Below are 12,969 nucleotides of genomic sequence, written 5' to 3'. Positions count from 1 at the left end.
TGTTGAAATTTGGTATTCATTAATATTGTAAATTGTAGTTATCTTTGGAATTCTATTTGCCTCCCCTTCTACCAATAAGCACTATTTATCATGAACTCTACTGCTGTGTAGTATTAAGTTATACACACATACATACAAACATACATACACAGAGAGAGAGAGAGAGGAAGCGGGGGCAATAAGAGAATTAAGAGTGGACACTTTGGAATAAAACATAACTGGTTTCAAAGCTCACCCTAATGCTGCTGGGTGTGACCTTGGAGAAGCTATTATTCGAGGGTGCAGTGCACTATGATCAGGCCTGCAGATAGCCACTGTACATCTACAGGCATATATGTATGTATGTATGCCAGGCATGTATGTATGCCTGGGCAACACGGTGAGATCTCATCTCAAAAACTAACTATATTTTCAATTCCGGCACATAGATATTATTTATTGAAGATTTACTATTACCTATTTTTATTGTTATCAAGAGACAATAGCTACGGGTAAGGAAGAAATGTTATTGTTAATGCCTTGGATAAGGCATGATGTACAGACTTTCAGCTATAACATTCATATATTCATTTATTCAACAAATATTTATTTCATACCTAATACACACATAGTGTGATAAGCAGCAAAGATGCAGTAAATAGTTCCTGTCCTCAAGAAACATGTAAGTAACTTAGAAGCCAATCATAAAATCTAGATTGCAAAGACTAAAGAAGTCAGTCATCCTGACCTCAAAGGTAGTTATATACTGTGACAATGAACATCTGTGTCTATATACACAACCATATTATAAAGAATGAGGACTGCTTCATCATCATTTATTGTTGTTTTGTGTGGTTTTTTGGTTTTTGGTTTAAAGATGGGGTCTCGCTGTCACCCAGGCTGAAGTGCAATGGTATGATTATAGCTCACTGCAACCTCCTGTGCTCAAGGGATCCTCCTGCCTCTGCCTCCTGAGCAGCTGGGACTATAGGCACACGCCACCATACCAGCTAATCTTTTTTTCGGGGGGGAGGGGCAGGGGTAGAGATGGGGGTCTCACCATGTTGCCCAGGCTGGTCTCGAACTCCTTACCCTCAAGAGATCCTCCCACCTCAGCCTCCCAAAATGCTGGGATTACAGGTGTGAGCCACCTTACCTGGCCCATCATCATTTTAAATGAGACCTGCAGAGGGAAGAAACCTGCCAAGATGGATACTAAAGACATTATAAAAGCTGTTTATTAGACACTCAAATCCAGTAACTTACTGAAACTTTTAAAGAAAAGAGAGTACTTGGACATCTGGCCACATTTCTGACCTAAAGATAAAGAGTGTTTAATAAATATAAGAATTCAGAGATACTACCATCTCTCATCACAATATGAAAAAGCATAAAAGTTGACTACCGATAATGGTATCTCCACATTCTCTATCATGGATTAAAGTAGCCCATAGTTCCTCTATATACTTATGACAAAACCTTTGTTAATCCTTAACTTCTGAAATCAATATAGGTGTTTTAGGGGGGCTTTGGGAGGGTTTTTTTTTTTAAGAAACAGGGTCTCTTTCTGTCACCCGGGCTGGAATACAGTGGCGCAATCAAGGGTCACTGTAACCTCTGAACTCCTGGGCTCAAGCGACCCTCCCATCTAGGCTTCCCAAAGTGTTGCGATTACAGGCATAAGCCATTGTGCCCGACCTCAATATAGGTTTTAAGTTAAAATGCATCATTAAGGCCAGATGCGGTGGCTCACGCCTGTAATCCCAGCACTTTGGGAGGCCGAGGCAGGCAGATTGTTTGAGGCCAGAGTTTGAGACCAGCCTGGCCAACATGACGAAACCCTGTCCCTACTAAAAATACAAAAATTAGCCAGGCATGGTGGCACACACCTGTAATCACAGCTACTCAGGAGGCTGAGGCAGGAGAATTGCTTGAACCCAGGAGGTGGAGGCTGCAGTGAACCAAGATCGTGCCACTGCACTCCAGCCTGGGCAACAGAGCAAGATTCTGTCTCAAAAATAAATAATTAATTAAAATAAAATTCATCGTTAAGTATCTTTGCTGGGAGGCGCAGCCAAGAGAAATATTAATTAATTCTAAAGTGTTCAATTGGTTTGATCCCAAAGCCAGTAGTAAATTAAATTTTAAAATATGACCATTACTTTGAAAGGAAAGGGGATGATGAAGTAGAGGGAAGTAAGAGCGCAAAAGTGCCTGTATAGGCCGGGCAAGGTGGCTCATACCTGAATTGCAGAATTTAGGGAGGCTGAAGTGGGCGAACTGCTTGAGCCCAGGCTGGTTCAAGACTAGGTTCAAGACCAGCCTGAACAATGTGGCAAAACCCCCTCTCTACAAAAAATACAAAAATTAGGCGGGTGTGGTGGCGCCTGCCTGTCATCCTAGCTACTCAGGAGGCTGAGGTGGAAAGATTGCTTGAGCCCAGGAGGCAGAGGTGGTAGTGAGCCGCGATGGCACCACTGCACTCCAGCCTGGGTAAGGGAGCGAGACTTCATTTCAAAATAAATAATAATGGAGAAGACAAAAGATACTACTAAGGGCCACCATCTCTAAACCCAACTTAAAAACAACCATTTCATTATAGTGAAATACAGGAATATCACATGTGTGCATGCAAATGCTCATGTGTGTATGTATTTGTTTAAATGTATCTCTGCATTACTTGAGTTTGGATATGTTTTATTTTAAAAGGAAAAATTATATTACTAAAATATATACTCATACATAAAACATATTAAAATACACTAACAACAGCCATTTATGTTCACCCATATTTACTTTTTCAGGAACATTAAAATCTATATAAATTAGAAGAAACCCAGGGCCTAAAGATGACTACAAATAAGATTTTTAATGAAAATTTTACAAGTTTGTAAAATTTTACATGTCTTGTATTAGATTCTGTATATAGAATCTATACATCTCATCTTGTATACAGAATCTGTAATACAAGAACCTGATATGCTGAGTCAATTGTTACTAAAGCAACTCTGGGTTTTTTTCAATGACTTCCTTGGAGAGCTGAACTTCCTAAAAGAGGAGAAAGTAAAGGCAAGAGATAGTGTGCAGTTAAAGGGCAAAACAATACCATGCATTTTACTCCTTAGCAAAAAAGCTGAGGAAGACAGAAAGGGCAGAAAGTGCAGAGAGAAGTCAAGGAGAAGCGAGAGTGCTTTCTCCTCTTCAGTGTTTCACCAGGCCCTCTTCCCCTCACAAACTGGGATGAACTCAACTCTCTGCTTTCTCTAGCCTTGGTCCTGGTTTGCCCAGTCTTGTAACAGAAAATCTGGCAGTTGTAAGGGTTGAGTAACCCTTAACCAAAATACTTGGACCAGAACTGTTTCAGACTTCGGTGGATTTTGCAATATTTGCATATACGTAACGAGATTATCTTAGGGATGAGACCCAAGTCTAAACATGAAATTTATCTGTGTTTCGGCCGGACGCAGTGGCTCACGCCTGTAATCCCAGCACTTTGGGAGGCCGAGGCAGATGGATCACTTGAGGTCAGGAGTTTGAGACCAGCCTGGCCAACATGGCGAAACTCCGTCTCTACTAAAAATACAAAAAAATTAGCTAGGCATGGTGGCACGTGCCTATAATCGCAGCTACTCGGGAGGCTGAGGCAGGAGAATCGCTTGAACCCAGGGGGTGGAGGTTGCAGTGAGCCGAGGTGGAGCCACTGCACTCCAGCCTGGGAGACAGAACAAGACTGTCTCAAAAAAAAAAAAAAAATTAATCTGTGTTTCATATACACCTTATACACATAGCCTGAAGGTAATTTTATACAATATTTTTTAACAATTTTGTGCTTGAAATAAAGTTTATACGCATTGAACCCTCAGAAAGCAAGTGTCAGGTGTGGAATTTTCCACTTGAGGTGTCATGTCTGTACTTAGAAAGTTCTGGATTCTGGAGCATTTCAGATATTGGATTTTTGGATAAAGGATGCTCAATCTGCATTTTAAAATAGCATTTTTGGCTGGGCGTGGTAGCTCACGCCCATAATCCCAGCACTTTGGGAGGCCAAGGCGGGTGGATCACCTGTGGTCAGGAATTCAAGACCAGCCTGGGCAACATGGTGAAAACCCGTCTCTACTAAAAAATACAAAAATTAGCTGGGCTTGGTGGCAAGTGCCTGTTATCCCAGCTACTCGGGAGGCCAAGGCACGAGAATCGCTTGAACCCGGGAGGTGGAGGCTGCAGTAAGCCAAGATGGCCCCATTGCACGCCAACCTGGGCAACACAGCGAAACTCCATTTAAAAAATAAAATAGACCCCTAACCTTAGCTGGCCCCTCAATGCAGTTCAGTAATCTATCTCATGAATTCTTGGCTTCCTACACTGGCCCATCCCCAAAAGACTAAAGCTCTTCAACCCTTTGCCACTATCCTTCAGCTTTCCACCCAACCTCTGCAGTCCTTTCATATGTGCAGATGAACCTGCTACACAGACAAAATAGCTCCCAACATTCAAGCACTCCTTTTACCTTCTGTCCCTGGAAAGGGGCCTCATCCTTAACTGCCTTCCTGTCTCAGAGAAGGGGACTCACTTTCTCTCTCCAGGACTCACCTAACAGCCATCTCCTGCAGCCCTGGACCCCAGTCCCTTTCCCCTTCTCTGGAACCTGCTCCACTAGCCCTTCCTTTATCTTCAGGCTCTCTCTGTTCAGTGATTTTTTTTTTTTCCCTTAAGTCTATAAACATGTTCAACTTGCTTTCGCCATCCAGGCAACCATCAAAAGCTATACTCCCACCTCTTCAGTCCCTTTGCTGACCAAAATGGCAATTTTTCCAAACCGCTTCACGTAACTCCACTTCCACTAACTTCTTAATCCATCACAGCTCCTCTCTTTCATCTCCTCTCCACTAGCCCATACCTTACTGAACCTACTCTAATTTAGATACCAATGACCTCCTAAATGCCAAACCAAAAAGCCTGCTTTCTCCTCAGTGGCTGATACTTATAGAAACTCTATCCTTAACAGTGTTGGAAACACTTTTTCTCCTCCTTCTCTTCCCAAAACCTCCTGGTTTTTCAAGGATTCTTCTCTGCCTACTTCTTAAATACCTAAAGGAGCTATACTTGACACTCTTACTCGACAAGCATGCTCTGGGGACTACCATCAATTTCCATATACGATACTGCCTATATTCTGTTGTCCTAAATTTCTTCCTCTAGCAACAAACTCTCTCAAAAGCACCAAAGTCATATTTTCAACTGGCTAGAGAAAACATCCACCAGCAAGCAACTCAAACTATAACAGATCCCAAATATTTCCCCTGCCCCCACCTTCCCCCACCAAACCTACTCCTTTCAGGTAATGGTATGACCAGGCATCCAATCTCCCAAGGTGGAACACTTAGGGTCATCCTTGAATTATCTTTCTTCCTCAAACCCCTAGCCTTTTTTATCTATCATCAGATCTCATCCATTTTTCTTCCTAATCTCTTTTGAATGCAGCTAATCTCTGTCCCCTTCACTATTATTAATGTACTTCATATCATCTTATATATGAACCATTTCAGCAGCTCACTGCCACGAATCTCTCCCTCACTTAGTCTTATTCCACATACAAGGATTATCATCCTAAAATAAATTCAAAACTGAAACAGGATACTGTATTTTTCCCTATCAGACTGGCAAAAACTAAAAAGAAAAATAATACTGTGTTGGTTCGAGTGTAAGGAAATGAACATTCTCATAAATTTGGTGAAGGGAATATTAAGGCAAAATACCAACGGAATTTAACCAAACTTCAAGCATAACCAAACTTGTAAATGTGTATACCCTTTGATCTATCAATTCTATTTCTACAAATTTATTCTAAGGAATAAAACAGAACATACACAAAGATATATAAGTGTATCCTAAAGTTCCCATCATTATCAGCAAAACGCAGAACCTTTTTTTCTTTTTTAACATACTACACTATATGCCTGGAATGTCTTTCTGCCACCCATGCCCTTCATCCTGTAAAACTAGAATTCATCCTTGATTTTAAAGGTCAGCTACTCCATCCCATCTCCACAGCAGTTTAGCCACACCTCTGCATCACACTACAAACTTTCTCTCCCACAGATGATCAAAAGCTCTCCAGAGATAAGTTTTATGTATGTATTTCTTTAGCACATATCTGTATCTATACGACCTACAACAATGTCTCACACATTAAGAGTCCAATAAACGTGTTGAATAAAGGCATTTTGTCCCCCTTTCCACAAATAATTCTTTGATTTTCAAAATCTCAAGAAGTTTTCAAAGGAGTTTCAAAATCTCAAAGAAGTTTCCTAAAATGCTGGTGGACTCCAATATACTAATATTAAATTCCTGTATTAAAACAGGTATTCGAGCAAAGCAAACATTCTTGTAAATTTATAAATAGCCTATGAATCCTTTATATTTTAAGTTTAGTTCCTTAAGGCATAAGAATTTCCATACTGGGTCAGAACTGTGGCCTAGCCAATCTAGAATTGTATCTCCGAAATCGGTACCAAGAAGTATGTTTTAAGAAGATAACGGCTGTCCTTCCAGATGCTAAGATAAACATGTAAAGGTGTGTTTCAAAATACTTTACTTCTCTCCAATAACCTAGTATGAATCCATCATACTTGATACCATGTTTTGGAATCATGTTTCATACTATACCAGAACTCTTTTTCATGTTATCTGTTATGTAGTGTTTTACATATTATATTAGTACATAAGTATTACATAAACAGTACTGTGTATCCATATTCAAGAAAATAAGTAGCAGCATGGTATCTCACACCTGTAATCCTCCCACTTTGGAAGGCCAAGGCAGGTGGATTGCCTGAGCTCAAGAGTTCGAGATCAGACTGGACAACACGGCAAAACCCCATCTCTACTAAAAATACAAAAAATTAGCCAGGCGTGGTGGTGCGTGCCTACAATCCCAGCTACTCGAGAGGCTGAGGCACGAGAATCACTTGAACTCGAAAGGAAGAGGTTACAGTGAGCTGAGCTCGTGCCACTGCAATCCAGCCTGGGCGACAGAGCAAACAAGACTCTCCCTCCAAAAAAAAAAAAACAAGATTGTAAGTAGCTTGGTTACACTTTTTTTTTCCCAACTCCTTTTAGGTTTCAAGAGCGTTCATAATTCTAATAAAGGCTGGTAACAGCCTAATCACATCCTTCATGATTCCAAAGTTCAGTTCTATTCCTTTCAGTTTTTTCTTTTTTCTTTTTTTTTTTTTTGAGAAGGAGTCTTGCTCTGTCACCCAGGCTGGAGTGCAGTGGCACAATCTTGGCTAACTACAACCTCCAGCTCCCCAGTTCAAGCGATTCTCCTGCCTCAGCCTCCCGAGTAGCTGGGATTACAGGTGCCCACCACCACACCTGGTTAATTTTTGTATTTTTAGTAGAGACGGGGCTTCACCATGTTCGTTGGTCAGGCTGGTCTCGAACTCCTGACCTCAGGTGATCCACCTGCCTTGGCCTCCCAAAGTGCTGGGATTACAGGCGTGAGCCACCACGCCCGGCCTCACTTTTCTTAATTTTCAGTTATCTTGTAGGCTGCAAATGGAAACAACAATGCAGGTAAGTCTATGAGATTTACTTTAACTCTACAGACATTTAAGTCAGGAAAATTTCTCCCCTGATGTAAATTAGGAGAGGCAGCCTTCAAAAACACCTTTGACAATTACTGTACCCCAAGACTTACAGGAAATCATAAGGTAGTCCTCACAGTTGCCTTTGTCATCATCCTGCTGGTCCACAGGGATCCCATTGGCATCTATGACTGCTTCAGAGGCACAGTCTGCTACCAATACTTCTTCTGAAACTACGTCGGTAGTCAGAGGATCAGTGACAATTTCTGCTTCCACTACACTATCATGAACCACATGTTCAACATGTCCAACATGTCCAACGTCAGACACATGTATAGAATCACCCGTCAAGACGTGTTCAGGCATAGACATTGAGGCTGAAGTAATGTCAGAAGCTAAAACATCATCTGGGACTGTGCAATGTGCTAAAGAAACTTCTTCAGTTACATCTGAGTCCAGCACTTGCTCAGGAATGATGACCGTTTCAGATACATCTGCTTCTTCCATGATATCTGGGCACTGAACATCTTCTATAACAACGTCCTCAATAACATCTTGGATTACAACCGAATCTGGGTCATCAGGAACAAAGTTATGCACAGTTATGTCTGAATCCACAACATCTGAAACAAAAACAGTTTCTTGTACTTCCACAACAATTTGATCACCATCCATGTGTGTACCATCAGCTCCTTAAAAAAAAATTAAAATGACAAATTTCAGGTAAGTATGCATGACTACAATTAACGTAAATGTTATTTAATTTCTACTGGGAAAACAGACTAGCTCCTCAGTTTTCTTAAACGTTAAGATAGATTAAAGAAATAAAGAGGGAATCTATTTTTGAATCAGATGTTTTTAACCCAAGAACTTTTGTGATCAAATCAATAGATTTTTAAAAATTAGGAGAACAAAGCAATTGAGGCAGTCACAGAAGAAATATATACATGAAAGTAAAATTCTAGGCACACTAATAAAATCCATATACAGCCAGGTGCAATGGCTCACGCCTGTATTCCCACCACTTTGGGAAGCCAAGGTGGGGGGATCACTTGAAGCCAAGAGTTTGAGACCAGCCTGGGTAACACCACCGCGAAACCCTATCTCTACTAAAATTACAAAAATTAGCCGGGCGTGGTGGCACAAGCCTATAATCCCAACTTCCTGGGAGGCTGAAGCAGAACTGCTTGAACCCGGGAGGCCGACGTTGTAGCGAGCCAAGGTGGTGCTGCTGCACTCCACCCTGGGTGACAAAGCAAGACTTTAAAAAAAAAGAAAAGGCCGGGCATGGTGGCTCACGCCTGTAATCCCAGCACTTTGGGAGGCCGAGGCGGGTGGATCACGAGGTCAGGAGATCGAGACCATCCTGGCTAACAAGGTGAAACCCCGTCTCTACTAAAAATACAAAAATTAGCCGGGCGTGGTGGCAGGCGCCTGTAGTCCCAGCTACTCAGGAGGCTGAGGCAGGCGAATGGCGTGAACCCAGGAGGCGGAGCTTGCAGTGAGCCAAGATGGCGCCACTGCACTCCAGCCTGGGTGACAGAGCGAGACTCTGTCTCTAAAAAAAAAAAACAAAAATTAAATAAGTAATGCAACTTCAGGTGACAAACATACAATATTCCTTCATTATATGTGTTTCACCTTTTTGCTCCATCTCCCTCTCCTCAACTCATAGTTGTTCTTCTTTCCATCTCTCCCATGTGTTTCTTTTACTTCTATTTTTTTTTCCTTTTTCCCTTCACATGCTTCCCTTTTTGTTCCGGTGCAATATACCACCCATATGCTCCATCTATGGCTATAGGAATTTAGAAATCATCCTCTGAATCTAGGACATACAAGGATCAGAGGATAAATTAAAAGAGGGACAAAAGGCCACAGTTGAGGAGGAAAGACAACTGGGTTGAGGAGGCTCTGGAGACAGATAGGATAAATACAAGTGCAGCTGCGCTGGAGTGGTGGAGGGTAAGAGTAGTTCCAGCGGGAGCTGCCCCAACTTCACCAGGGTACACTGCCTCCATCTAGCCTCCTCCCGTCCCCCTAGACCCCAACTCCCAAGGCAGTTCCTCAGAACATAGTCCTACTCTAGTCCATTTTGCAGTTAAGGAATGAAGGTAGAGGATTCAATCAATTGAAGCCCAGTGAGATTAAATGACTTAACCAAGATCACACAGTTCGCACAGTGTATGGTGCTCAGAAAATATCATTCTGAATGAATGTCACAAATGGAAATAGAAATCAAATATCCTTATCAAAAATATAAGATAAAATAAAAGAAGGCTGGGCATGGTGGCTCACACCTGTAATCCCAGCACTTTGGGAGGCCAAGGTGGACAGATCACAAGGTCAGGAGATCGAGACCATTCTGGCTAACACGGGTGAAACCCTGTCTCTACTAAAAATACAAAAAAATTAGCTGGGTGTGGTGGCACATGCCTGTGGTCCCAGCTAATAGGGAAGCTGAGGCAGGAGAATCACTTGAACCCAAGAGGCGGAGGTTGCAGTGAGCCCAGATTGCGCCACTGCACTCCAGCCTGGGCGACAGACCAAGACTCCGTCTCAATAATTAATAAATAAATAAATAAATAAAATATCTTAGCTTCTGTTCCAGAGAAAAGCAAAGAAAGTTTAAAAAAAAGTCTTACCTAAATAGCTATTCAGTAGATTAGTGCCTCTGGTTGACTCAGAACAGGCTGAGTCCAACCAGGTGCCTAACTCAATGACTATGTGTCACTGGCCAGGCCCTCAGAGAAATACACAGCTTAATCAACAATCAAAAATGATCAGGCCTGGCACAGTGGCTCACGCCTTGTAATCCCAGAACTTAGGGAGGCCAAGGCGGGCAGATTACCTGAGGTCAAGGGCTCGAGACCAGCCTGGCCAACATGGTGAAACCCTGTCTCTACTAAAAATACAAAAATTAACCAGGCGTGGTAGTGCATGCCTGTAACCCCAGCTACTCAGGAGGCTGAGGCAGGAGAATCGCTTGAACCCAGGAGGCGGAGGTTGCAGTGAGCCAAGATTACACCACTGCACTCCAGCCTGGGCAACAAACAGAGTAAGATTCTGTCTCAAAAAAAAAATTCAAAGGCCAAAGAATATTAAACATTGTAGGAAGCCAACTAATATCTATTTTAATTACATCTAGAAATAATAAAAAGAATGTGTTCACTTTAGGCTGGGCAAGGTGGCTCACACCCGTAATCCCAGCACTCTGGGAGGCCAAGGTGGGAGAATCACCTGAGGTCAGGAGTTCGAGACCAGCCTGACCAACACGGAGAAATCCCATCTCTACTAAAAATACAAAATTAGCCGGACACGGTGGCACATGTCTGTAATCCCAGCTACTTGGGAGGCTGAGGCAGGAGAATCGTTTGAACCCGGGAGGCGGAGGTTGTGGTGAGCAAAGATTGCAACATTGCACTCCAACCTAAGCAACAAGAGCAAAACTCCATCTCGAAAAATTAAAAAAAGAGTATGTTCACTTTAATTTCTATAGAACTTCTACAAAATGCTTTATACTTGTTTTCAATGTCCACAATATTATCATTAAGTAATAGATCACTAATTTCCATTTTGCATACATAAAGATGAAAGCATCTAGTGGCAAGAACACTGGTTATAAAATGTAAATCAGCCGGGCACAGTGGCTCACGCCTGTAATCCCAGCACTTTGGGAGGCCGAGGCAGGCGGATCACTTGACGTTGGGAGTTCAAGACCAGCCTGGTCAACATGGCAAAACCCCATCTCTACTAAAAATACAAAAAAAGGAGCCGGGCATGATGGTCTGCACCAGTAATCCCAGCTACTTGGAAGGCTGAGATAGGAGAATCACCGGAACGAACCAGGGAGGTGGAGGTTGCAGTGAGCAGAGATCATGGCCAATGTACTCTAGCCTGGGCAGCAGAGCAATTCTCCATCTCAAAAACAAAACCAAAAAAAAAAAAAACACACACACAAAAAAACAAAATCTAAATCAGAGAGTAGAGCAGGGTAGGACACTTATTTTGTGACCTTGGGCAAGTCATTTAACCTCTGAGTTTCAGTTTCCTCATCAGTAAAATGAGGACAGTAGTATCTGCCATGCATACCTCACAGGACTGTGGTGATGATCAAATGGGAATGTATGGGAAGTGTTCTGAAAAACTGTAATGAGAGGTTTTATTATTATTATGACATATGAAAACGGAGGCCCTGGCAGATTAAGTGACTTGCTCAAAGATGAACAAATACCATTAAGTGTCATCAATCAAGACTAAAATGCAATAGCCCTTCAATCTACCACTTAGCCCATGACCTAGGTTTGCCTGTGGCAAGATTAAGTGAACAAACACTGCACATTTTTCTCCAAAGAGTTTAGTCTCTTTCAAGTACATCACTTATATTTCATGTTCCAAGGAAGAAAGAATTATAAACTTTACGTTTATCATTATCAAATTGAAATTACCAAACGAGTTAAAAGATTATCCTAAGTTGTTAAGAAACCCGCACACATCCCCACTAGATTTAGAGATTTAAAGAAAATTTTAAAATTTGACTGAGCATAGTGGCTCACACCTGTAATCCCAGCACTATGGGAGACCAAGGTGGGAGGATCACTTGAGCCCAGGAGTTCAAGACCAGCCTGGGGAACAGAGCAAGACCCCGTCTCCACAAAAAATAAAATTAGCTGGGCTTGATGGCGCACACCTGTAGTCCAAGTGACTCAGAAGGCTGAGGTAGGAGGATCCCTTGAGCACTGGAGTCTGAGGTTACAATGAGCTATAATCATGCCACCGTACTCTAGCCCAGGCAACAGGGTGAGATCCTGTCTCTAAAAGAAAAATAAAATAATAATAAAAAGTAAATTTTAGGGTCGGGTGCGGTAGCTCACGCCTGTAATCCCAGCACTTTGGGAGGCCGAGGCGGGCAGATCACGAGGTCAAGAGATCGAGACCATCCTGGCCAACATGGTGAAACCCCATTCTACTAAAAATACAAAAAAATTAGCTGGGCATGGTGGCCACACCTGTAGTCCCAGCTACTCGGGAGGCTGAGGCAGGAGAATCACTTGAACTCAGGAGGCAGAGGTTGCAGTGAGCCGAGATCGTGCCACTGCACTCCAGCCTGGCGACAGAGTAAGACTCCATCTCAAAAAAAAAAAAAAAATTTAAAATTTAAAATCACTGACATTTAATTTCCTGATAAAGTTCATTGCTATTTCTTTACTATACTACAATCTGATCATTTACAGTCCAATGGAAAACTTACTAGTATTTTATTTACAGTAAGGGTAGCTACCTGGTGTGATATAAAACCCTTTTATATTTTTTTTCTTTTTTTATTCTCTTTCGAGACCGAGTCTCACTCTATCACCCAGACTGGAGTGCAGTGGCACAATCTCAGCTCACTGTAACTTCTGCC

The 12,969-nt window shown here is 42.1% G+C and overlaps 1 protein-coding gene across 10 annotated transcripts in view; it reads right to left on the bottom strand.

Annotated features, from left to right (window-relative positions):
• Positions 1–12,969, bottom strand: part of ZFX (zinc finger protein X-linked) — a 67,831-nt gene that overhangs the window by 28,256 nt on the left and 26,606 nt on the right. For 9 of the 10 annotated variants that reach the window (XM_015127106.3, XM_077988323.1, XM_077988320.1 and 6 more), the window contains one exon: positions 7,682–8,260. In XM_015127106.3, the coding sequence (XP_014982592.1) occupies positions 7,682–8,260 (579 nt within the window). Of the gene's footprint in view, positions 1–7,681; positions 8,261–11,657; positions 11,713–12,969 lie in introns of all 10 variants that reach the window. The other variant, XM_015127107.3, reaches the window with a different exon arrangement.

Source organism: Macaca mulatta, chromosome X, assembly GCF_049350105.2.
Source record: "Macaca mulatta isolate MMU2019108-1 chromosome X, T2T-MMU8v2.0, whole genome shotgun sequence".
NCBI lineage: Eukaryota > Metazoa > Chordata > Mammalia > Primates > Cercopithecidae > Macaca > Macaca mulatta.
The sequence above is the reverse complement of the archived record's forward strand: the minus strand, read 5'-3'. Positions and strand labels throughout refer to the sequence as shown.